General features: G+C 37.4%; 1 protein-coding gene across 8 annotated transcripts in view; it reads left to right on the plus strand.

Moving 5' to 3' along the window:
- CEP128 (centrosomal protein 128) overlaps nucleotides 1-26,555 on the plus strand; it is a 402,179-nt gene that overhangs the window by 360,344 nt on the left and 15,280 nt on the right. For 7 of the 8 annotated variants that reach the window (XM_077750716.1, XM_077750719.1, XM_077750718.1 and 4 more), the window contains 3 exons: nucleotides 623-736; nucleotides 12,340-12,448; nucleotides 19,783-20,919. In XM_077750716.1, coding sequence (XP_077606842.1) covers nucleotides 623-736; nucleotides 12,340-12,448; nucleotides 19,783-19,928 — 369 coding nt within the window. In that variant the 3' untranslated portion in view covers nucleotides 19,929-20,919. Of the gene's footprint in view, nucleotides 1-622; nucleotides 737-12,339; nucleotides 12,449-19,782; nucleotides 20,920-26,555 lie in introns of those variants that run through there. The other variant, XM_077750720.1, reaches the window with a different exon arrangement.

The raw sequence follows: 26,555 nt of genomic DNA on the forward strand, positions 1-26,555 counted from the left end.
AAAAAAAAAAAAAAAAAAAAAAAGAATGGAAGAAGGAAGGAAGGGAAGGAGAGAGCAGGGGAAAGAAGAATGAATGAATGAATGATCCCAAAACTTTTCTTCCTTAATTTCTGTATTACCTTTTTATTCTTTTGAAGGCAGATGAAATATCCTTCGCTTTAAAAGCCAATGTGATAAAAGGCTTTTAAAAGGTAGAATATTGTTTAAGAATTAGTGATAAAAGAGGACTCTAGTTTTAAAGGCAACATTGTTTTTTAAGTGGAATATTTGGATATCAGGTACTACTTGGAGGGATAGTACACGACATTCAAAAATGTGTCATTAATGGCCATCTTTGGACAACTTACTGTTACTTGAACCTTTTTCCCTTCAACTAAAGGATGTCAATCATTTCAGACTGGCATAAGGACTAGTGTGAAAAGAACGCAAATACCAATGTGGGACCCTGTTTTTATTTTGAAGGTAGCATCCAAAGAGGCCGTTTTCTTCTTCCTCCTTGGTGATCTGTAATCCCCCTAAACACCTCTAGTTATCAATACTTTCTTATTCTCATTTCAAGTCCCCACTTTTCTCTCACCTACTGGTTTTGGCATTGCTGTTTTTTTGATTTTTTGTTTTTCAGGATTCCTGCAGTTTATCTGAGAGAATTGATGGGAGATATTCTAAATACAGAGTTCACAAAGAGTCTCTTCAGCGGCGCCGAGATGATACCAAGTACAGAGTCAAAAACTTCAAAGTAATGTCCTTTGTATCCATTTTCAGTCTTTGAGGGTGACACATATTTATGGCTGTAACCTGCTAGGCTGCCCCTGCAGGGTTCATGTAAGGGTACTTGTAAAAGAAAAGATACTAATCTTCAGTTTTGTGGGAGTAGAGAATAAAAATCCCAAGATTTTGCCTATAACTTTTCACATGGGAACTATCTTTAATTGGATGCTATTGTTGCTTAATATGCTATTTGTCTCTTGGCATTGATGTTGCTTAGGAAATTGTGTGGCAGGAGACCCCTTGTCTGTAGGTTGGCCAGAGACTCGGCTTAGGTGGTTGCCTTCCTCTTTGCATAAATCTAGCCACTGTCAGTGCTGAAGTCTCCAGAAGGTCAAGTAACACATAGTACTTTGTAAACTACAGTCCTGGCATTTATAGTCCTTTTTTTCCCCTGAGGATATGAACTCCATTCATCTCCTTCAGCATATGGTTCATTAGTGTGGAATCAACACAGGAGACTGGGAACATTTGACTATATTGACAAAAAGCCTGCCCTTCGCTGGAGTCTCCCCAAGATCCATGAGGGGTGTGGGTGATTTTAAACCCATTTGACCTCGAACAGTTATTAGCTTAGAGCTGGGTTTCTCCACCTTGGCATTAACATTTAGGCCAGAGAAGCCTTTGTTATGGAGCCTGTCCTATGCCCTATAGGACATCTAGCAGCAACCCTAGATTCTACTCACCAGATGCCAGTAGCACCTTCCATCACAGGTTATGGCATCAAAACGTGTCCCCAGATACCACCCAGCATCCCCCAGTTTGTCCCCCATTCAGAACACTGGCTTAGAGAGAATCTATCTATATTCGAATGTATACTCCCAAGTCCGTTTGGGGGGAGGAGGAAGCAAAGGTTCTTCTGTCTTTTTTATATTCTCACAGACCTCAGTATGTAGGAATATTCATTATACAGTATGAATTCACTTATTACAGCCAAATGTAATTATTTCTAAGAAACTTCTTCCCTCCTCTGAATGTAATTGGATAGAATGCTCAGTGGATATAAAGACACTGTGGATTTCCATAAGTCCTTCCGTAGCATGCTTAAAATGAGCTCTCCACTCGTCCCATCCCAAATCAAAACAACAGTTATGTGACATTATTGATGCTCTCATTGTGAAAAGGGCATCTTGTGACTTTGTGCCCTTTTCCTTCTGTTTTTTTTTTTTTTTTTTTTTTTTTTTGTCATTTGGTATTATTGACTATAATAGTGACCTTGCTATGTCATGTAGCATATCCTAATTTCACTAAATCAGCTTCCAGCACCTCCATCGGGTCCCAAATACTCAAGCGTTTCTCCACCACTTACAGGGGCTGTTGAACTAACCTTCAACACAAGCACAAGAGTTAGGCAGCAGTAGCTAATAATCACAACTACTCATTGTGTAGCCAACCACATAAATTGCTCTTTTTGTAGATGTCACAGGCTTTATATAAGTATTATCTCATTTAATCCTCAGAGCAACCCTGTCAGGTTGGCACCATTAGTTTTCCTCTTCTACCATGGAAGGTTATAGAGCAATCAAATGGTTGAACCAGGGTTAAAACCTAAATCTGCCTGACTTCAGTAATCCATATCCTGGACACTAAGCTATCATAGTGTATATTTGAACCTCAGTGCCTTCATTTTTCTAGAAATCAGCAAATGTAGGATGGTATTTTTAACATGTGAAAGTCAGTTGTCTCCAAAAATACATAAACAATACATGTCTCTCAGTTCAACAGAGGTCTAGATGCAAATGAAACATTTAAAGCATTATTTCCCACTACAGCTAGATTTGGTATCAGGTGAATCAGTACTGTCTAGTGACACCCAAATTGCTTTAAATCATTGTAATTTCCATAACAGCATATGGCAAAGCTATGAATGTGTAACATGTTCAGCAAGTCATCTTGTTGGAGTTCTCTTTAAAATTACATTTGCAGCTGAAATGGAAATCAGGCCTGGTTTGTAAGTGAGGCCACCACTTAGCAAAATGAGAAATAAGTTGAAAATTTTCCAAATAGGTAGTACAAGTATAAGAAAAGGCTGCATAGCACGCTTTGTGATGACATTGTTCCACATTCGTATTACTTAGACATTTTAAAACATTGATCCTTTTCAGCAATGAATATGTAGACCATCACCATTTGTAACAAATGTCTGGCCTGAAATAATGCAGTCATCTAACTCAACACTCATGAGAATATCATATTTTTGTAGGCGTTGGAGCAAAAAAATGTGGGAGCACATTTTGGCCAGTTGTAGATACCAACAATGATTTGCTTATATGCTTTTTGTGAAAATAATTCATTGAAAAAGTTTCAAAAGAAGCATAAGCTCAGACGGGCAGTGAGACAGTGGTTCATCGTTTCCTGGCTTTGTGGACAATCAGAAGAGCTACCTCTGTTTAATTATTGACATCCTAAAGAATATGCCTCAAGTAAGAGGCATTGGTACTCTATCAAGAAAGAAGGTGTCCTAGTTTTATTTGACATTATTTCTGCACCTCTTAACTTCCCACATATTTTGCTAGGAGAGTTCAAAGAAAAGGCACATTGCAGCAACTTGAATTTGTTGGTTCTACTAACAACTGTGGTTCTGGGAAATCACTTACTGTAGGATTCAGTTTAATTTTACAAACATACTGTGCCGCTACCACACTGCAAAGCCCTGTGCTACCCGTTAGAGGTGAGAATGCAGGATGTAAAAAGATGCAGAAGGCATGGTCTTCACAGAGGAAGTCGTTACCTATCTGTCTTAATCCTAATAGATAATTCTTGCACAATTGTGTTAGAGCAGGAATCAGCAAACTGCCTCCAGTGGGGCAAATCTTGCCTGCCAGCTGCTTTTGCAAATAAAATTTAATTGAAATACAGCCTCACTCATTTATTCACAAATCGTCTGTGGCTGCTTTCACACTCAGCATCAGAGTTGAGTAGGTGCAACAGAGACTAAATGGCTCAAAAGGCCTAGATTTGCTCTCTGACCCTCTAAAGAAAAAGTTTGCCAACCGCTGGTCTGAAGAAAGGGGAAATGGCCAATCTAGTCTTACTTCCTTTACACATAGGGACAATATTTCCTCTTCTTTATTTACCAGTCAAATAAGTACTTTCCAGGCTCTTTGGAAACTCATAATACCTATCCATGCACTCAACAAATATGCACTGAGCGTCACTTATGCGCCACAAACTTACTAGGTGCATCGACTCACTTCAGTGAACAAAAGACATGAAGCTCCCTGCCTTTTTGGAGCTTCCATTCTAATTGTAGGATATTCATGTTGTTGTTTGAAGATAACATTCAACAAACATTTGGGTCTCTACTATATACAAGCACGCTGCTAGGAGCTAGAGACAATGCCATGATAAGAAAAGTCATTACCAACCCTCAGGAATTCAAAGCCTTCACACAAACTGTAGTACAAAAGAGAAAAGGGTAACTATAGTAATGGAAGTCTCAATACATTGCAGCCAAAGAAAGATGCTTCAAAGGCTTTTGAAAAGAGGTTTGTAATGACAAGGCACAGGGAAGTGTACTATTATGCACATTTGTTTGGAAGAGGATTACTTTTAGCATTACAGCTGTAGAACTCTGACTGCATTACTATTGGCTGACAGATATCTGTTGGAATAACAGAACCATATTGGCAACTGGCTTCTCTCATTTTATTGCTGTTGTGAGAAGGCGGTGAGACATCCAGCACAACCCCCCTGCTGGCAGAGAAAAGGGCTAGCAGGAAGCACAGAAGCCAGATTCTTTCAGCCTAGGCTACAGCGATCTCTTGCTGTTTACTTCCATGGCGACCAGATGGGTGAGATAGGTGATGGGGATTAAGGAATGGCCTTGACATGATGAGCACCAGGTGATGTATGGGTGTGTTGAATCACAGTATTGTACACCTGAAACTAATCCTACATTGTGTGTTAAGTAACTAGAATTTAAATAAAAACTAAAGAGAATAAAAGGATCCAATTTCTGCAAACCGTTTGAGATTCTCAGCAGGACCAACGTCCGTCCACAGTTTCTGAGAGCATAACATAGTATCGTATGAAGCTGACCAGGTTAACTGGACAAAGCCCGATCTAAAAGTTTATGTTTGGAATTCAGAGTTGAATCTGACACATTTTGTCTCCTTGTGTAGACAACAGAAGCATTTCATGGCCTCTCTTTCATCTGATTGGGTTTCTGTAGGACATACAGGCTTCCTTGCTGCCCCAGCTGTTTCAAATAGAACAGGATGTTCAAAAATCAACATAGCATTCCTAATCTGAATTCACAAAGGAGCATGGTTTTGTCCAAGAAATCCCTGTTTGCTGCCCGCCCTTTTTGCTCTTCACTCATGCTAAATACGTAGCTTTAATTAGCAGTGGATTTTATAGTAAAATCACAGAAGACATGTTTTGTTCCCTTCCTTCCTCCTCCTGAAAGAAAAATCATGATTTTCAATTTCTAGTTGAAGACATTAGTACATAACGTCTTTTAAAAGAAGCAGATGTTTTGCAGGATAAGATGAGGTAGGTGAGGAAGTGTTGACAATGGCTTTCAGCACAGTTCACAAAGGCAGAGTTTGCCAAAGCCCTTTGTCATGTTTGTTCAATGTAAGCATGCGTATGATGTAAGTATATGCTTTTCTCCTGGAAGCTATTTCTCCCTCCTTGAATCTCTCCATGATTTGTTTATACTTTGCTGATAGCAATTAATGGCTGTTAGCACTTCGTCTCTTATGTCAGCTATTTCTGTACATATCTTAAATCTTCTACAACAGTAGCTGCTAAAGCAGGCTATGCATAACTCCTGGTGCAGTTCGAGATTATAGGTGATTTTTATTTAATAACTATTAAAATATATCACTAGTGTATTATTATTCAGGTAATTTTACAGATGTTGCTTAGAAACAATAGGATTAGCCATGGGAGAATTTGAGCCGCTTTAACCCCATAATAATCCAGGTATCTCATTTATAGCCACCTGTCTCCATGGTTTGCTAAGAAATAATATATCAACTGCTAAGCAAATGTAGCTCCAGGCCTTCCCCATTCTCAACCAATCTCCCATTCTTTAAGCCTCTCCTATATAGAGACTTAGGGTGCAAGGCTAATCTTTAACATAAAAGGAAATAGTATAACTGTAGGAGATTACTGAAATTTGAGAAATGCTTTTGAGAACACTACCTGCTTTATTTTAACTCCAGTATACAATGAGTATACTATTATACATGTTAAATTGGTGATTAATTTTTTTCCCTAGCTTCAGTCTTTCTGGAATTCTAACAAAAATTTAAATGCTATTTTTCCAGTCATGCTTAAATGACTCATCTGAAACTTTGTAGGCAATCAAATCATGCTGAAATTTGAAGAGATTTTTATTGTTTTGAAATGATCAATAATAACATGCCAGCCATAATATTTAACTAGTTGATTCCATCTNACAAAAGATTGCCAAATGAGTTGGGGTTTTTCTTTGTTACAAAATTTGAAAATAGCACTGGGTCAAAAGTGCTACTTTAGGAATCATCAGGATACATAGGTGAGGACATGAATTTTTTTTAACCCAACTGAGCCCTACTCTACCAAACCTAGTTCCCTGTGATAAGCACCAAATTTCTACCCTTCCCAATAATTTACTGAACAAGAGAATTAGGAAAGATTGTGGAGAAATTCACCTATAAAGATAACACTTTTAATCATCTTGAATTCAGAATTCTAGATACTAAAATATAAGGAATACTAATTGTCTTAATAGTTTTAATTAAAAATGTCATAACATACTTATCCAAACAATCAGTTTCCTTTACAACAGTCACTTTAAGAGAATAATCACTGATTCCAATGAGGCATCATTATTAAAACATCTTTGATTTCTCCTTTTGTTTCATAAGTTGGTGGCACATACTCTTGAGTGCCCTTATTTATGGCAAATTTTTATTCACTGTGAGTAGATTTAGTTTCTGAAATTGGATTAAAATCATATGGATCCAAATATGAAGTACATTAAAAAAAATAAGTACCATCTTTTTCATTAGTGAGTCATTAGGAATATTAAATTATATACAAAAAAATATCAATTGAATAAAGATTAATCAAGTGGCCTGATCTGGCACAGTATTTACATGAGTCTCTTCATCTGTGAAGAGTGTGGCTTTAGGTTTACAGTTCTGTTACATAAACTTGAATTTCCTGTGGCAAAGATAGTTTGCATAGTTAGAGTGCTGGTTGTTCAGACAGATTAGAATCATAAAGTGTTGGTTCCCAGAGGACTTAGACATGATCCACTCCAGTGCCCTAAACTGAGAGTATGAGAATGGCAGTCTCTTATTTCCCAGCTTCAGCCATAGCAAACTTTAATTTTTGTACTTTGGCCAAGGAATGAGCCTACATGACCATTTTTGAGTTCCTTAATGCAAACGGCACTGTGCTAAATTCTGGAATATTGGGTTGGGTAGATGGAAGGAGAGAGCCAATGAAAGCCTTACTCTCATTGAGGTTAGAATTAAAAGCTAGAGTTGCAGCCACGCAGGTTGAGATATGGAAGGCAAGCTTTAAGTAAACTCTCTGCCCAGCCAAACTTCCATATAAGAATCAAATTTACTGAAGAAAAGGTTAAGCTTTTTGGAACACTGACAGAGAATTGGGAATTAAGAGTGGAGAAGACATGCAGGTATGGTGCATTGTTAGGCAAGAGACAAATTCAGGAAAATATTGCTGCCACAGATTCAGAAATACATGTGGGTTTGTTTTTTTTTTTTTTTCCTTTTCTCCAGGGGAAGGGTTGGATAAATTAAAATTAAAAAAAAAAATTAAATGTATCATCTGTCTTCTAAACTTTGAACTTACAATATTCCTGGGAGAAAAATACTTGGTGGGCGTCATTAAATATTAATCATTAGAGATCAGTTTAGCAAAGAGATTTAGTCAGGTTGGAACTGCTTTTAAGAAACCAATTACAATGTGGGTTATGAAAGAGAAGTGGAAGAAACCCAGGGAAAATATTAGAAAATGCAAGTCCCTTCACCCAGTGGAATTTTTTCAGGGAATTCTGGCTAACTAGCTTGTTGAGACTTAAGACAGCAATAAAAATAGGTCCTTGTGCTAAGAATATAAGAATTGGTAAAAAGCAAAAGCTAGGATTCCTAAAATTACAAGGAATCTTCCTTTTTAACCAGAATTTCCATTTAAATGTTTAAGTATTTGATTGAAAAATAGGTAAGGATTAGAAAGAAGCATTCATCATAGGTTACCTTGTAGAAGTTAATTGTATAGAAATTCCACAAATTAAATATCAATATAAAATTGGAGAATATGGAAGATTGTTTTTGTTATTTTTTCGTATTTGGTATGTTGATTGTTCAAAGGGATTGTGAGATATTTTTCTTTGGGGGTGTTCTCTTAGGGTTCACTTCATTAGTTAAATTTCAAGGTAATAGGAGGGATTCTGACAGTCTTTTGAAGACCTAGAAAATGTTGCAACTTAAAGATGTATTAGAGTTAAGCTTCCTCATTTTCTATATATGAAAAGAAGGAATATGAGTGGTTGAAAAAGTCAACAATTTTAAAGGAAAGGGGTATTAGTCATAAATTGTACATACCTATTAACAGGGTGTCAAAATATATGACGTAAAAATTGATAGAATTATAAGGAAAAAATAGATCCATGATTATAGTAGCTGAAGACTTCAACATCCCTCAGTAATGGATAAAACAGTAGGCAGAAAATCAGGAAAGATATTGAAAACTTGAGCAACACTATCAGGCAACTAGATTTAACTAACATTTATAGTACACCTAACAACAGCTAATTACATGTAATTTTCAAGTACACATCTGACATTCTCCAATATCGACTATATTCTGGGCAATAAAACAATTCTCAATAAATTTAAGATGATTGGAATTATGCGAAGTATGGTCATCTAACCACAATGGAAAGAAGCTAGAAATCAATAACAGAAAGATATTTGGAAAATTCCTAGATGGAAAATAAACAACATATTTCTAAATAACCATTGGGGGATCAAAAGGAGAATTAGAAAATATTTTAACTATATAAAAATAAAAGCACAATTTATCAAGATTTGTGGGATTCAGTTAAAATAGTGCCTGGAGAGAAAATTATAACATTAAATGTGTATGTTACAAAAGAGGAAAAGTCTCAAATCAATAATCCATATTTCCACTTTATGAAACTAGAAAACAAATAAACCTAAATTAAGTAAAAGGAAGGGAATAATAAAGAGCACAAATCAATGAAATAGAAAGTGGAAAAATGAGTGAGGGGCATGAAAATGAAAGAGCAATAAAATTTAAAAGCCTCTACCCATCTCGATTAGGAAAAAGAAAAGGTACAAATGCCAATATTAAGACTGAAAGAGGGATATTACTAGAACTCCCATAGGCACTAAGAGGGTTTTTAAGAAATATTATGAATATCAGATTACTGACAATAAATTTGACAAGTTAGATTAAATGGGTATTAAAAACAGCCCTAAAATGTGTCACCTCATAATTCTACTTCTAGAAATCTATGTTAATAAATCTAAAATGTGGACAAATTCGGGGCGCCTGGGTGGCTTAGTCGGTTGAGCGTCCGACTTTCACTGAGGTCGTGATCTCGCGGTTCGTGGGTTCGAGCCCCGCGTCGGGCTCTGTGCTGACTGCCAGCTCAGAGCCTGAAGCCTGTTTCAGTCTATGACTCCCTCTCTCAATGACCCTCCCCTGCTCACGCTGTCTCTCTCTCTCTCCTAGAAATAAATAAAATATTAAAAAAAAAATTAAAATGTGGACTAATTTTATTCACCAAGATGTTTGTCAAATTATAATAGGGAAAAAAAGCCTGAAATCAGCCTTACATTTCCAACAATGGGAGATTAGTCAAATAGACTATGGTAATGGTAACGACAATAGTAGAGGAATTCCCATATCTAATGGTACATGAAAAACTGGGAGACAAAATTGTCAACAAATGATGATCTCAATATAAAAAGATATTTATAAAGAAGAACCAGAAAACATACCCGTAAAATTATTTTTAAATTTATTGCATTATTTTCTTCTCATTTTCTTCTGTATTTTCCAAATTTGCTAGGAATGAAATATGTCAGTGCCATATTTTAATTGTCATATGCCAATAAGCTGATTTATTTATAACTGAAAATATAAATTCTCTTTTTTTTTGTAAATAGAAAAAATATAACTCACACTTTTATACCAGTTGATTTTGTTTTAGAAATTTAAAACAGTGCCTTTTGGGAAGAATGAATAGGATCTGAATGTCTTTGGGTGCTTTATCCTTCATCTGAGAGGCTCATTTTGAGGCTGTCTTTGCACTGTGTTTCATCCTGTTCTCTGACTGTTTTTTTCAGCCCAGGTATCTATCAGTGGGCAAAAAGTACATGTTTGCTTCCCTCATTTTTTCTTTTTCTTATTGGCCCATAATGATCAAAGCCTCTGTTAGTGGGAAGCCATTTATTATGCCTTTCTCTTTCATGCTTCATTTCATATAGCAGCCATAATTAAATGGAGATTTCTAGCAGTGGTTGAGAACATAACTCTCCTTTTCATTTGTGCACCTTCCAGTTCCACCCAGGCCTTAAGTATTTCATGTCTGCACTGTGATAAGCTAGCTCTGTTGTCCTGTGTCAGCTCATTTAAAGTAGCTCTTGAAATACACTGGGGGCACAATGTATGTCCTTTTCTTTCCAGAGATCCTATAGTGAATGACTTCTAGTTTCTTATGAAATACCCATAATTAGTAAAAATTATAAGTCGCTTGGTTAAAAACATCACGGCCTTAATCTGAAATAGACCTAAACTGCCTTTTGGTACACAAAGGCTAATTTTCTTGAACAATCTAAGGATTATGTCCATGCTTTTAGCTCAGAATAAATGGGCCTTTTATAATTCTATATAAAATCATTCGTTTGGGCCTTTCTTTTGTATTTGCCTGCATACATATGTGACAAATAAAATGTTAACTTGTACTTGATACAGAGAATGACAACTAATTCATCAAATAGTCCTGTGTCATGAGGCCCTGTTCTGTGATGCCATGTTTTGAGGGATATATGCGGACCACCTAGACTCTGGCAGCATTGGTGATCCCTTCTCCCTTGATCCCACAGCTATCCTCAATTACAGTTTTTTCACTGGTTTTCCCACTTTAATACCAGTCTGTTCTCCACATAGAGACCAGAGTATCTTTGAGAAATATACATCTGAATTTCCTTACAACTGCTGATTGCCTTGTGATGGCACTTAAGAAAAAGAAATCCCAGAGCCACATCCCACCTCTGGATCTCATTGTATTCACCCCTACCCCCAGATCATTGTGCAGAAGTCATGGGCCTTCCTACAATTCTTCAAACACACTAAATGCTTTCATGTCTTCACCTTCACACAAGTCTGGAACGTCAGTCCCTAACTGCCATCTCCTGCTCCCCCTTACCTCTCACTTCCTCATCCTCCACCCATAAGTTTTTGCCTGGTCAATTCATACTCAGCATTCAAATATTGCATTAAATATCACCTCCCAGAGGGGCCTCCCCTGGACCTCTAATCTAAATTTAATGATTTCCTATTCTTCTTATAGTACTCATCATAATTTTTCATTACGGTTTATTTTGTATAGTTTATTTGGTGCCTTTCTCTTCTGCAAGCCTGAAGATTTCATAACTGTGTACTTCAATATTTTGTTTGCTCTTTCACCAGCACACACTAAGTACCCAATAAATTGTTGTTGAATGAATGAATGAGTGGGGAAAAAAAGAAAAAGTATCATGTAAGTGGTTAGAACACATTCAAGAGAAAAAAAATTGCAATTTCACTATTACAGAAAAATACATTAAAGCATCTGTTTTTAATCTAATAAATTACTTGAAGTTAAAATTAATTCCCATTTTAGCTAAGATTCGAGTACAAGGACACATTCATACAATCCATGAGGAGAGGGCCTTATTCTGTATTCACGTAGTTTATGTGTTAAATATTTGTTGAATGAGTAAAAGGATTCGTATAACCATTATGGAATGCAGTGTAGCTAAGTGTATTTAAAAACATCAAATTGTTTTTATTGACCCAGTATTTCCACCTAAGAATTTGTCATAAGGAATAGTCCTAAATATAGAAAAGGTTATATATTTAAAGACACTCTCACAGTGTTATTTATAGGAGTAAAACATTGGAAACCACCTAAGTGCCGAATAAAGCAATCGCGGAGGAAAGCATAGTTTATCCACTCCATAGTAAATGAGTAACACATAAGCTAAAGGTTAGGATAACATAGTGACTTCAAAAGTGTTTAGAGTATTAATGTAAATAAATGAAGAACACAGTTTTAGAACAACATTTATAAATCCCATCCACAGGAAAAAAAGACTGGAAAGAAATATGTCATGCTGTTATAGCCATGGGTGACTTCCTTCTCTCTCTCTTTTAATTTTTTCATATTTTCTTTAACGTACTCCTATTTTTTCTTACAATTAAATTGTTGTATAACATAGCTTGTATATTGAGGTTCACTTTCATTTTCAGTACAGTTAAACGAATCCCAGTCCTTACATTTTGTAATCATTGAACTGAAGCACTTTGTTGTTTTAGGATGACGAAATCTTTGCTGAGAGCTCCCATGCTCATGGGTTAGACCACTCACCATCTTGGCCTGATCACAGCCACTTCCTGTCTAGTCCGCGATTTTCACACTTCAATTGTAAGTAATCAAGTCCCATACTAGTTTTTAAATTGGATTTAAGGAAAGGCAACTCATGAAGAGATTAAAATGTAAGGCAAGTACATGATAGTAATATTCATGTTAAGAGTTTGAAGAAATTGTTGTTAAGAATCATACATGTAACATGCCCCCCGATACATTTATATTACCCAGTTTACTAAAATTTGTACAGAATCCCTTCTTCTTAGACCTTACACTTCTCTGAAAACTTACAATGAATCACCAAAAGTAATGATTTTACTTAAGGACATTTTTGTATGGAGGTTGCTGGAAACTGTGGAAGAGCAGGTAAAGGAAGTTAGATGATATTATAAAATTGAAGTCATCAAAAAATAGAAAATCTTTTCATAGAACTCTTCAGAAATATATAATCTTGTGTAAAGAATAAGGATACTGATTTGGTTACTGGCTAGATTTCACTCTGTGAATATCCTTTAAATGTGGATAAAATGTTACCAATGTCCACAAGGTGTGAATCTGTTGACACAGGATGCCATCCCCACCATTTATCCCTCTTCTTACTATACTTATTCAGGTCTTGGGTTGTGTGTCATGTCCTTAAAGAAGCCTTTGGAATCTGCAAGTTTAAGTATCGTGTCTATTATAAGTGCTCATAATACACTAAAATTTTTTTATCTGAGTAACTTTTTGTTTAGTGATTCATCTCTTCATCAAAGTGTGAATGCCATGATAGGAGTGATGTCTGTTTTGTTCACCACTGTTTCCTCCACGCCCTACATAGAACTTGGAACATAGTAAATGCTCAATTAATATTAGATGAATGAGTATATGACTCCTTTTTTAAGTCCACTTTTATCCAAGCCATTGGATCTCAAATGTTATTTCATGGATTCTTATGTAGATAATCATTTAGGTCCTCAATTAACCATGGGCATAGAGTTTGTATATCAAATCTGACAGCTCTGTCATTTAAAAAATGCAGGTTGCTACAAAATACAATACCAAAATAAGCCACAAAGAAGTAGGTCAGATCCAAAAGTGATAACTCTCATTTTTGCTGATTTATATTCATGGATTCATTGAATAAATATTTATCAGCTTCTGATAAATGGTTTGGTTTTCATTATATCATGATTATTTTATTCCAGAGGCTGAGCACCTTCTCTTTCCTGTCCTAACCATTTTAGCAAGTGATTTTATATATCTGCATAAAATCCCTGCTATTCTAATCTGGCAGCTGCCCTTCAGTATGGATTGTATCTCCGGGCGCCTGGGTGGCTCAGTTGGTGAAGTGTCTTTGGCTCAGGTCATGATCTAATGGTTTGTGGCTTCCACCCCTGCATCAGGCTCTGTGCTGACAGCTCAGAGCCTGGAGCCTGCTTCAGATTCTGTGCCTCCCTCTCTCCCTGCCCCTCCTGCTCATACCCTGTCTTTCTCCGTCTCTCACTCTCTCAAAAATAAATAATAAACATTAAAAAAATTTTAATTAAAAAATATGGATTGTATCTCAAGCTGATTATGGGACCTCAGAATCTGATATACACATAGGCCAAATTTTTTGTGTTTCATATAAAGAAATGGAAAATTTTTCTCAGGTCTATTTTATGAATGTAAACATGGAGGAGGAGAGTGGGGACAAAGCACCATCAATCGTAGTATCCCACCCATTAAGACACTTGGGAGCCTGGAGATAAATCAGCACCAGGATATGAGCATAGAGGTCATTATTCTACTGCTATTTAATTTTGCCATGCCGACTTTCCTAAGGCTCCATAGAAAGGCACCTAGACAGTAGTGGTTGGGAGACTCTGGGGGAAAATGTCAAAACTTTTAGATTTTATTTAATATATGACAGGCAGTGAAAGAAACTACATCCAGCTCTTCACTCAGCAGCATTTCAAGACCAGCAGTGGTCATTTCTCTAAGATATGTTCCTCACAGGAAGCCATAGGTTTCTCTATAAATATACTGCTTCAAAAGGAAATAAAGTTAAATAAGAATAGGAAAAAATATCATTGAATACATAACTTGGATGTGGAAATACATATTACAGTCTATACTGTAAAATTGAAAGTATAATTGATTTAAAAATTTTAATCATAAGTGCCTTATTGTTAATAACTCTCAGTGGTTGAATTGAACTTATTTCTAGAAATCATAGTTCTTTGTATTTACTTTTCTGATGGACCTTGAAATTTCTATGTGTTTTTCACAATGTGGTATTTTAGAAGTGGATCAGGATTACCCTGAATGCCTCTCCATTTTTGTAGCACAATTTCAGCTTAGTTATAGAAACTGTCCTGTAATTTTTCTTTAACCTCCTTTCAAACCTCCAAAAGAGATCTCAACCAACAAAGAGAAATAGAGCCTACAATAAATTGATCATACAGAGAACAGAATGTGCCTTTTAAAATAGTGTTAATGCCCTCAGAGATAGAAATATTACATCTGTTAAAAAAAAAAAAGAGCAAGATGCTAGTAAAAGGAACACAATATAAGAGGTCTCAGAATGTTAAAATATGGGGGCACCTGGGTGGCTCACTAGTTGCGAGTCTAACTCTTTATGTCAGCTAGATCATGATGCCAGGGTTGTAGGATCGAGCCCCATGTTGGGCTTTGCACTGGGCATGGAGCCTGCTTGAGATTCTTTCTGTCTCCCTCTGCCCCTTTACCCCACTCGTGCACTCTCTCTCTAAAATAAATATGAAAAACTAGAAAGGCAGGAAACAAAGTTGAGGAAACCACAAAGAAAATGGTAGAAAAAGGATGGGACAGTAGGAGAGAAAAGATACTTAGGAACTCCATTCACGAGGAAAAGTACCTGATCAGGGACAGTCTTGAGAGGAGAGTACAAGGGCCAGGAGTGGGCAGGTGACAAGGGCCCACCCAGCTGTCATCCGGAGATTTTTCTTCACCCTCTTCCTGTGCTGATGCCCAAGTTTCTCAGAACACATGCCTTCCTCTGTTTGTCTCACTCCTTTCTCTTGTGGTTAGCACATCAAGGAAAGAAAAGGGAGGTAAATACTTTCAGTCTTTGTACTTCAGAAAATAGATTTCTTTTATTCACACTTGACGAGACTTTGGCTAGCTATAAAATTCTAGGTTGAAAGTGACTTTCCTTCTGAAGTCATTGCAGTCTTCTCTTCCAAATCTAATGTTGCTGTTGAAAAACCTTAGGTCTTTTTGTTTTGACCCCACTCCTCAGAAGTGATCTTCTTCCCCATCACTACCACCCAACCCTCAGCCCTGGGACCCTTTAGGATCCTCTGTTTATCCCCAGTGAGTTTTGTGATGATTTGCCTCCCTGCAGGTCTTATTTATTTGCTTTTCTAGCTATTTGATGGGTGGGCCCCTTCAATCTGGACTCATGCTTAGTTCTCTCAGACTGCTATAGAAGAAAGGAAAGATTCCATTGGGAAAATCTTTAGGAAATAAACTGTCAGGTTATTTGATTCAGTTGATTTGATTCAGTTGAGCACTTAGAAGAAAAACTATTGAAAGACATATGGCAAATCTCATTGAGCAGTTAGAAATATTTAAGGATAGTCACAGAAGAAGAGCAAATAAAAAAACAAAAATAAAAACATGGGTCAGTTAATAACTCGGGGGGGAGGGGGAAATGGGCAAGAAAAGAAACACTGTCATAGTATCCTTATTAGGCTTGTGTGAGCCATATTTACGTAGTCATAATGTTATAAATACGACTGACACAACTAGAAGTTCTCATGTAACTCTATAAGGGGGATGGGGTGAAGGAAAGTGGATGGGTGTGGATTAGTCTAAAAATGATAAATCAGAAAATAGCAATATAAGCTTCTTTTTTCTTACAAAAATTGAAGTCAATACAGAAAATAAAGCTAACAGAGTTGACTGCGGTTGACTCTGGCGTGCAGGATTGTGGGATTGGGAGGGAGGAGGGAAGAGGCTGCTGTCTCTCTGTGTGGCCCTTTGGTGCTGTTTGATAGGTGTATGTACACTTTGGCTAAAAAGGCATCTTGTAAAAATAAAATGCTACTGAGAACACCCCAGCTTTTATGTCTGACTAGCAAGTATTCGATTTCCTTGTTAACTTCTGAACAGAACATGAAAGCTGGGGGTTGGAGTTTAGAGCAGTTTAGACCTGTATAGAGATGTAAGGAGTAAATAACTGTCGGAGCTGAGGCAGACATGAGTTTATGAGCCCACAGAACAGGCTCCTTCTTACTCAAGTTGGGATTTGTACTTGACGAGGCCGTTTTGTCTATGCCATAGATGCTAAGGCATTCATTCTGCTGACTTAGGTGCCCTGTCAAACTGTGACCAAACTGAAGCGTAGAATCACTGACCATGGAAAAAACAAAGGAAATGGGAAAATACTGCATAATTTGTGGTCTCTGAAATGGTCCAGCATTAATGAAAGTTTGTTTTAAGTAGTAATTTAAGTCAGCTTTGTGTAGTTCAGGTCAATTCAAGAAAAGGTAGATTCCTTCTGCCAGGAAGAAGGGAAGAAATGTATAAATTGTAAGTTTATATTACCATTGGAAATAGGAACACAGAAATCCATTATTTAGAGCCATGATTACTACCAAATTTATCCTGGCTGGCTAGAAGCGATGGCCGTGATTCAGGACACTCTTTTAGAAGGCTTGGATTCCATTACCTTCAGCCTCTAAGACAGTGGGGGCTTAGAAAGAGAGACTTAATAATGCCAGCTTTTGAAACTGTCATTTTTACTTTTTATAAGTAGTGACTGACCACTAGTCTCCATGTATAGCTCCTTTTAGGCTAAAGGAACACAAATCCGAAGCAGGGCCCTCTCTCTTGGGGCCAGGACCAGACTGGATTTGAGGGAGGGCTGTGGTAAGCTGATGATTTCTCGAAATCTCGAGTCCTTTGAGATTAAAATGCCTAATGTTTGTGGAATTGGTACTAAATTTTAAAAATTAATGCAGATTTCCAATTTTCTGGAATTCTAAAACTGTTGTAAATAATGTTCGTTAAAATAAACCCCAAAGGAAGGGACTATGATTTTTCATGGTGGCAGGGGGATGCTATCTGTGGATTATGTAAGATTTAGATGTAAATCTTATATATTAATTTAACTTGATATTCTTACAAAAGCAAATCAATGAAAGTTGCCGAAAGGAACTGTCACTTTCTTACCTCAGTTTACATTGCTATGAAAAGTTACTATTCTCAGTCTGTATTTTGAGGTGACTTTATATGGAATTTAAGTGCCTCCAATGAAAAATCATTTATCCACAGCAAGTACAGCACACTCTTTTCACTTCTCTGTTGTACTTCAGGATCCACTGGCTAACTGTGAACTGCCTCATATGTAGTCTGTCCTTAGACTAACAGAATAAAATACCAAAGATTTGTGGTATTAACAGTGTGGGGCTACTGGGGCGCCTGGGTGGCTCAGTCTGTTAAGCTACCGACTTTAACTCAGGTCATGATCTCACAGTTTGTGAGCTGGAGACCTGCGGCACATTGAGCTCTGTGCTGACAGTGTGGAGCCTTCCTGCATTGTCACTCTCCCTCTCTCTGTCCCTCCTCTGCTTGAACGCTCTCTCTCAAAATAAATAAAGATTTAAAAAACATAGAGGTACTGATAAAGGTAAAAAAAAAAAGTTTCTTGTCCACTGAAAGATTTATTTATTTCATGGAAGCACAGCATTTCTCTCTCTCCATTTTATAGGTTCATGTGATAGTGATTTTTGTATGTGAAACGATCTTTTCACTAACTAGTCAGGAGTCAGATATCTTTTTTTATATATATATTTTTTTAAATTTATTTCTAAGAGAGAGAGAGACAGTGTGAGCAGGGGAGGGTCAGAGAGACAGGGAGACACAGACTCTGAAATAGGCTCCAGGCTCTGAGCTGGCTGTCAGCACAGAGCCCAACGCGGGGCTCGAACCCACGAACCGCGAGATCATGACCTAAGCGAAAGTCAGATGCTTAACCGACTAAGCCACCCAGGCGCCCCAGGAGTCAGATATCTTTAAACAACTGAGTTCGGACTATTACGATGTGCGGGGTATTCTGTAGATGCTTTCTAGAAAGCAGCCAGAAAATCGCCAATTGACTGTCTCCTAAAAGTCCCATAAGTCTATTCATTTCTTCAAACAATATTTACTAAAACGTTATGTAGGAGGCTCCCTCTTTGGCTTGGGGGGTACACAGTAGTGAACACGACAGAAAAGACCACTTCATCGTGTAGAAGAAACAGGTGATACGCAAGTAAACAATTTAAATAGGTGATTGGTGAAGGTAAAATGAGAGGAAAGCACTTGAAACAGGACGACTTTAGATTAGTGATTAGGAGAGTCCTTTCTGAGGAGGTTACAGCTGAGCTGGGACCTGAGTGCAAGAACCAGCTGAGTTAAAATTGGGTGGGAAGAGCTTTCCCGAGAGGGAGTAATACGTACAAAGGCCACAGAGAAGAAAAGGGGTTTGTATGGTCTTCTAGAGAGCTGGAGCGCTGAGTGAGGGGGTCAGGGGAGAGAGGAAGGAAAGATGAAGTTCCAGTGGAGCCTTTCCACCACAGTCCCATGTTTGGATTTCATTCTAAGTTTCCTGGGAGGCCATTGGAGGATGGAGGTGATGGCTTATGTGGGAGAGTGACATAATCTGGTTTACCTTTTGGAAAGATAATTCTGGTTGTGGTGTGGAGGAGGGGATACAGTGAAAACAGGAAGAGAGAAAATGGTGGCTTCGGCTAAGGTGATGATTATGGGGATGGTGTGAAGCCAAAGGACTAGGGTGAATTTGGGGGTTAGAATCTTCAGAATTTACTCCCAAATTAGATGGGGGGAGCACACAGGACAGAGGAAGGAGGGAACCAAAATTTGAGAAACCAGGGTTGGAGAGGGGTTGTATATCACTTTCTAAGATGGAGAAAAGAAGGAACGGGCAGGTATCAGAGATTAGAAATCAGGCAGGCAGATTTCACATAGGTAGTTGGACATGCCCATCTGGAGCTCAGAAGGGAGGTAAGTAGGTAGTAGAAAAATTGTTAACCTGGATTCCGGATCTAGTCTCAGTTTGTGTAACAAAAAAGATTCTGTAAAAAGAAGGCCCTTAACATTTCTCCCTCCAAAATTCTGTGTGTGCTTTGTATGGTTATCTATTGACCAAACACACATCTTCCTCTCTGAGATACTCTTCAGATCCCTCCCAAATTAAATCATATGAATAAATGTTTTCCAAAATATAGTGAACTTGCTACGTTTATTCCTACACTGAAGGTCTGTTAGTCCATGTAAGGTTTAGAAAAAAACTAGATCAGATACAGTGATTACATACAGTTTTGTCAGCTAAGGATTTTATTCATTTAGGTTTATTTTTGTCTTTCCTCTTACCTCACCAGCATTTACCAAAAGAGCAGTTGCTCCAGATTCACCTTCAATCAAGGAAGATGCCACCAGTTTACCAATGGATGGAACAAGTCCACCGTCTAAAAAGGAGGACTATGAAAGCAAAAAAAACCAAAATGTAATTTATTGCTCTACCTGAGTGCTTCACAAATAATAGCGTATCTGTCCTTGTTGCAGTCTGGCCTGGATTACCTAGCAGACATATCTACAGCTTCTGCTCTTTAACATTGCCAAACACTGACTAAAATAACACTACGCTTGGTCTTTGGGAATGGTAGAAGTTAAACTAATCCAAGTAATATCAGCTCGTGAATGGCATACAACTAACTCATTGGCAACTATACCAGCAGAGAAAGAGAGATACTCTTCACTTTGCATTTTCCTTTTTCAGGTGTGGTCATCCACAGTTTTTGAACCAAAATTTGGGTATATAATTGCGATCTTTTAAAAATTACTGGCCAAACAGGAGGGAAATGAGGTCCCCTCAAGGCAGAAGTTGCCAGCACTTTAGATTCAGGGAGTATTTATATACAATTGATTCTTTAAAATGCTTTCTCCCAAATAAATTATCGTGTGTCATAACATGTCATGGAGATACGCACATATAATACCAGACGGTCCACTTTATAAATGCTCAGGTCTGTTGCATCCATCATCTCAGCAGTCTGATAGTACATGCAGTATCTTAAAATTTTATTTCCAATCATCCATTTTTAATGGCAATAAAGAATTTACAAGTGATACCTGAATTGTAGAACACTGTAAAGAATTCATAGCACAATCTATTTATCTTTTTGTGGCCAAATATCACGCTGCAGTCACTTCGTCCTATTCTGGACCGTCATTGGTTTTACTCTCACGAGACTCTAAGTTCCCAGACTCCTGTGTCATGAGATTTACTCCGCAAGAGTCCCCTCATAATTCGGTACTATCTACTTCAACATCTCAGCCTTCCTCAACGTCAAAGTGTTTTTAAGAACATATGCTCTTTACATGCTAATCTACCAGTGGAGAACGATTTCTAATAATGCTAATGAAAGGTCAAACATCCAGGAGCTGAATCCCACTGGGTCATGATGGAAAATTCGTCACAGGGACAAGGGCAATAAAGCAATACCTTCGTAATTACATTTTGTGTTCTTTAACGTATACTTGCTTGGTCTCATGTTTTGTGAAGATGCTTCTATTTCCACCACCATATGTCTTACTAACTTACTATATTCAAATGTCCAGAACAAATGGCACTCTTTGTCTATGAACTTGATTGGAAAGGCTACTACAGAGAACAGAGATCTTTGTCTCATAAAATTACATAATACATTCTACATAACCTCTGAGAGTACAACCATGCATTTTACCATTTATTCATTACAAAAATCTTTTATTGAGTTCCTACTATGGGGCAGTCATTGTGCTAGGAAGGGAAAAAAGAGACACAGAAACAGCTATGCATGACCCAAAGTTTGTTTGGCATTAGGAATTACATGAAAAAGGAGTGATGTGTTCAGGCTAGCTTGAGAAATTCTCCATTAGACAACATTAAACAGGTTTGGTTTTGTTTTGTCTAACCTCAGGACTTCAAGCTGTTAATGTGCTAATGAGCAGTATGAGGTTTAGTGGGAGTAGCCCTTTTTGAAGGAGCAGCTCACAATCCTGGTGTTTCTCAGAACCTGTATTACACTATTGTAATATTGGGGGTATTGAGAAATTTTGTCAGTATTTTCATTGACCAACACTGTAATATTTTATCATCTTGGATCTAAGTGACTAACTGGGGAGAAAATACAGGACAATATTAACACATTTTATTTAAATCCTATGGATAAAAGTGAGGCAAATAGCTTTCCCCTTAAAGTGTTAGTAAGAACTCCATGCACTCCATTCTTTTTAGTAGGAATTGATTTAAACCACTATTAGTAACATCTGTGGCCATTTAAAAAATTACATCAGGCCAGCTAGACCTGAAAGTTGAAGGTAACACAGGTTATTTACCTGGCAAATCCTTGAAAATGTATTAGCTGATGATTTTATAACAGAATGTAGAGGGACCTTATGAAAGATCTTTTTTAATCTGAAAAAAATAAAGCCATTATATCATATTATTGAAGGTCTTGTGCTACTGTTGGATGAATGGAGGTGTCTGACTTTAAATGTGGAACACACAAGAACTTCAAAGGCAAAGTCAACTTTTTGTGAGCAACAATTTTGTCAAAATTCCTTGGCCCTCTGTTTATGTGGAATGAAATCCAAGGACCTGTCTTCTCAGAGGATTTTTCCTATCTCTTGCAGTCAGTCACTGTAAGCTCAAGTTGGAAATCAAAAGGAATGCTAAGGAAACACTAATAGCTTGATTTGTACATTTCAAAGCCAGCAACTGTTTTTCCTTCACTCACCCCTTTGGCACAATAACCCGTGATATCAGCCCCATTTGAGTTGTGGTTGATCAGCCATATTGCTCATAGTACTGGGACATTGGAAGGGATTAACCTTATTCTTGCAGTGTGCCTGGTCCAAGACTTAATTTGAAGATTGACCTTTTTGGTTTAATAATTTTGATTCTTCTGGCCATCTTTCTCCCTAAACACACTAAACTTCCATTGAAGTTACTGAAGGCCACAGAGGGGAGAAACACAGCTGGGAGAAATCTGGCTGGATGTTTTTCCCATTGGCTAAAGTTATTATTATTTCCTTGACTAGTGTCTGATTTAAAGGTTGGAAACCGGTTGGTTATATAACATCTTACGCATCCAGTTTCACAGAATCATCGGCTTTTCTTCTTATTGTTACAGTTTGCGTATTTTTTACTAATGAAAGATATAAAATCTATAGCTCAACAAAAAAAGTACACATAAGGCGTTTGAATTTAAAGGTTACATGGATTAGAAGTGCCTACCTACTTAGCTAAGAAAACAAGCCTATTTTGTTTTTCATTTTCATCTTTTCAGCTAAGGTTTTTGAGGCTCTGGTCAGTGGTATATGTAAGGTGTATTTACAATCATAGTAATTGTTACATTTCTTTAACGTATTTTGAATCTTATAGTTAAATAGCAAATACTGTTTTAAATGGAACCAAATTCTTACACATAATTAGATGGTATTTTACTTAGCCTTTTTTAGGAAAGGGTTAGGAATCTCAAATTGTTCTACTCAGGATTTGTACTATAAACCCAACTACACATCATATAATAGCCAAGAACAGGAATGATCACTGAGTAAGTTATTCCTTTTCCAAGATTCTTACACCCCCTCCTCAAACAAACCATCCCGGTATTTCCTCTTAGTTTATTTATTTTTTTTTAAAGAAAGAAAGAAAATTTGTGATGTTCATGGCCTTCAAATGAGGAAGCTGTCCTCATGAAGGCATCTGGTTTTCTTGGATCAAAACTACCATGAACCTTAAGCTGGAAAGAAAATTTGGGAAAGTTTGTATATAAAGGCATTTCATGCACCAAAGTATGATATAAAAATAGTTACATCTTTCAACTTTTAAGTTCTCAAATGTTTAGCAATAAAAACATCAGCTTATTCTTATTTGAGAAAAGAAATTTAAACCATGAAAGATTCCATTTAGTTTCATTTCCGTACAAAACACGACACATCTAATTTAAGGCTAGGAGAAATGCTTACATCTAGAAACAGAACTTTTAGATTCCAAGCCCCCAAACAAATTTCAGAGAAGTCTCCCTTGCTTTTGATTAGTAACAAAGTAAACCAATTTTTCTGCTCTGGTGAAAGCAGGCCGACCTTCCAGTTCTAACCTCATCTGCCCCCAGTTTAGCCTCTCCTGCTATATCCACACTATGTCCACATACTCCCTAAATCCAAACCCAACTCAGGTCATTCTTCGTATTCTACCAGGTCGGCCCTAACTGTTGATCTTTGAAGTCTAATAACTACAGCCTACAGTGAAGGGGCAGACTGTCAGGGGTTTGTAGCACCTGCATGTCTTCCAGGGCCACCAACTGAGAAAGGATTTAAATGGCAAGTGTCTAACTACTCAGGGTCGCAAGCCTAGTCAGACTTCTGTGGCTGAGCATCTTCTGTAACACAGCTTGACTCTGACATGATACAAAGCCATGTGACAATTGGGGATGAGAACTTGTTGCCTTGTTCTCTGTAGGAAAATACTGAATTTCTGAACATAACAGCATGCTAGTTGCCTTCCAGGAGCATAGTCAAAACAATATATAATCTGATGACCTCCATCTTTCAAAATGTAGAATCTTATGCCATTGAGCATATAGATGGGAACATGAAAAGAATTCTACTATACTAAAATAAGAGCCATACATTAATCACCTGTAATTCAAATGATAACTTGCTATGTTTTAAGGTATTGAAGTCGCACAATTGCCTTTCCAGAATGAATGCTCTTCCTCAAACTGGCAGAGGCTGGACATTCATGCCCAGACCATCTTCTGTCATCTCTCTAAAGATCCCCACGACTTGACGTCTTCTCATATTTCATTCTTTAGTAAAACCATTTTGACGGGCCTTAAATTTTAAAAAGTTACAATTTACCCTTAAATATTGGAGCTTTGTGTCACCCGTATAGATGTCTGGAAATAAAAGATCGGAATACTGGTTTGAAGCAGTATTTTTTAAACAAAATTAGTGGATATTAAACTACCAACAGTTGAGATGTTATAATTTAAAACTAAGAAAATATCTTATTCTGAGGGAAAGGAGGATAATATTATATACTCATTAGTCACTAATTGACAGTGATTTAATATTTTCTTAAAATGCTTTTTTTTTTTTTTTTTTTAATGGACAAGTCCTGGGTCATCTGAGCGGCTCAATTAAGTGTCCGACTCTTGATCTCAGCTCAGGTCTTGATCTCAGGGTAGTGAGTTCAAGTTCCATGTTGGATTCTGCACTGAGTGTGAAGCCTACTTAAAAAAAAAAAAAAGGACAAGTCTAAATTTTATAGTATCAGGTTTTCCATCAAATTACGGTTTCCTTTTGTTTTTTTTCTTACAAAGTTTTCAATTTAGAGTCAGTTGTATTTTTGAATCACAAGAGCTCAAATGGCTTTTAAAACCATGAAATGACGAAAATATTTACTGTTAGATGGTGCATCTCCCTTTGTTCTTGAAATACCCTATTTCAACTGGAAATATTTTCTCCAAATGTCTGTCTTTGTATGTCTCTCTCTCATTTCTTTCTCTGGAATCCATAGCCATTTCCTCAAGAATTTTTGGAAGCAGCTATGTCCTTCACTCGGTCCAGCCTGTGGACTGGAGAGAAACTGGTCCTGTGCCTGCATTTTAAGACATCAGAATAATGGCAACCGTCAGGGTTAGAGAGATTAGTAATTAATTGATCATTTTTTCCCCTAATGATATAGGCTGGTGTGTCAACCAGGAGTAAATTGTTCCTTTTGATAAAACAAGATTCTTCCTCTTCACCGTTGTGTGATTGTGCCCAGCTGTTTTTCAGAGCAGTATTTATATGTACTTCATATATCAGGAGAACCTATTTATGTCACCTTTTTTACCTGAAAGCCGAAAGAGCAATTCCTAAAATGGGTGTCACGTTGCACATAGGATTTAAAATCTGACTTTCTAATATATCCCCTTGACAAGGTTGGGTTTTTTTTATTTTATTTTATTTTATTTTTTCTGCCAGCTCTTGAAGCCAGCTATTATCAGATCATACTGCATAACTCGTATTCAGTGTTATCCCTAGGGTAGTGGTAATGCTAGTTTAGATTTTGTTTGTCCATTATTGCTGAGCACTTAGCTGGATAAGGGAATGAAAGATGGCAGGAGTTCTGTAAAATGATATGAACACAGAGGAAGCTGGGTTGCCTTCAACAACACACATTTCAAACTGTTTACTTGAAAGAAGGAACTGTGGTAGCACTGCATCCTTTATCTGATGCAGGGTCCTGGAAAGCAGCATCACGCGAAGTGGAGAAGTGCTGTGAACTTGTGCACTGTTAAGTCTCCTTTCTGATGCAGGTTGCACTCATCTTTAATGTTCTCTGTGGACTGCTTTCTGGCAGTTTGGATCTGGATGGAAAGTGTCCTCTTTTCAAATATTTTTCCGTCAGAGCGCCCTGTGCTTGTCTGTCATTTTGGATTTTCATTTTATTTATGCTGTCGTTAAGCCCACCGTGAGTGAAGATACAGGTTTGATTTATGGCTTAGCATTTTGAAAACTTCCCATCATACTGAACCTCAGCTGTCAGTTACCAGAAATCAGGCAGCCATCACAGTAAAGCCATCTAATATGGTGGCTCTGGGGAGGCTGGGCAGTTTAAAAGAAGTTTGGAGAAACCTAGGGAGTTTGGCCTTTTTTTTTTTTTCCTTCTGAGCAGAATAAAATAGATGCATCAGTTCTAACGAGGCACTTCCTGCCCAGAGTCACTGGCAGAGCAGCCTCCTCCCAACAGCTGCAAGCTTGAGAGACCTCATGCTGCTGGCCAAGGTTCATTCTGTGCTTTGACCAAGACCACAGCCAATAAAGTCAATGTGTACCGTGGAAAGACTTTCCCATTTTTTCCATTGGAGAAGGCTTTTGTGAGGTTAGTTTGACTGTTGCAAATTAACAGTGGTGGTCATTGCTCATTTTTTAAATTTTAACTGCATGTAAACCTACTGATTAGATTCCATTGAGAACAAAGCATAGTTTTCTGTAAGATACAGATCCTTTTGTCCCGTAATCCGTAAACCCCTGGTTCTCAAAATGTGGTTCCCAGATCAGCAGTGGCAGCAGCACCTCAGAGCCAGTTAACTACAAATTCTCAAGTTACCCCCAG

Source organism: Crocuta crocuta, unplaced genomic scaffold (genome assembly GCF_008692635.1).
Source record: "Crocuta crocuta isolate KB4526 unplaced genomic scaffold, BGI_CrCroc_1.0 scaffold186, whole genome shotgun sequence".
Classification (NCBI taxonomy): domain Eukaryota; kingdom Metazoa; phylum Chordata; class Mammalia; order Carnivora; family Hyaenidae; genus Crocuta; species Crocuta crocuta.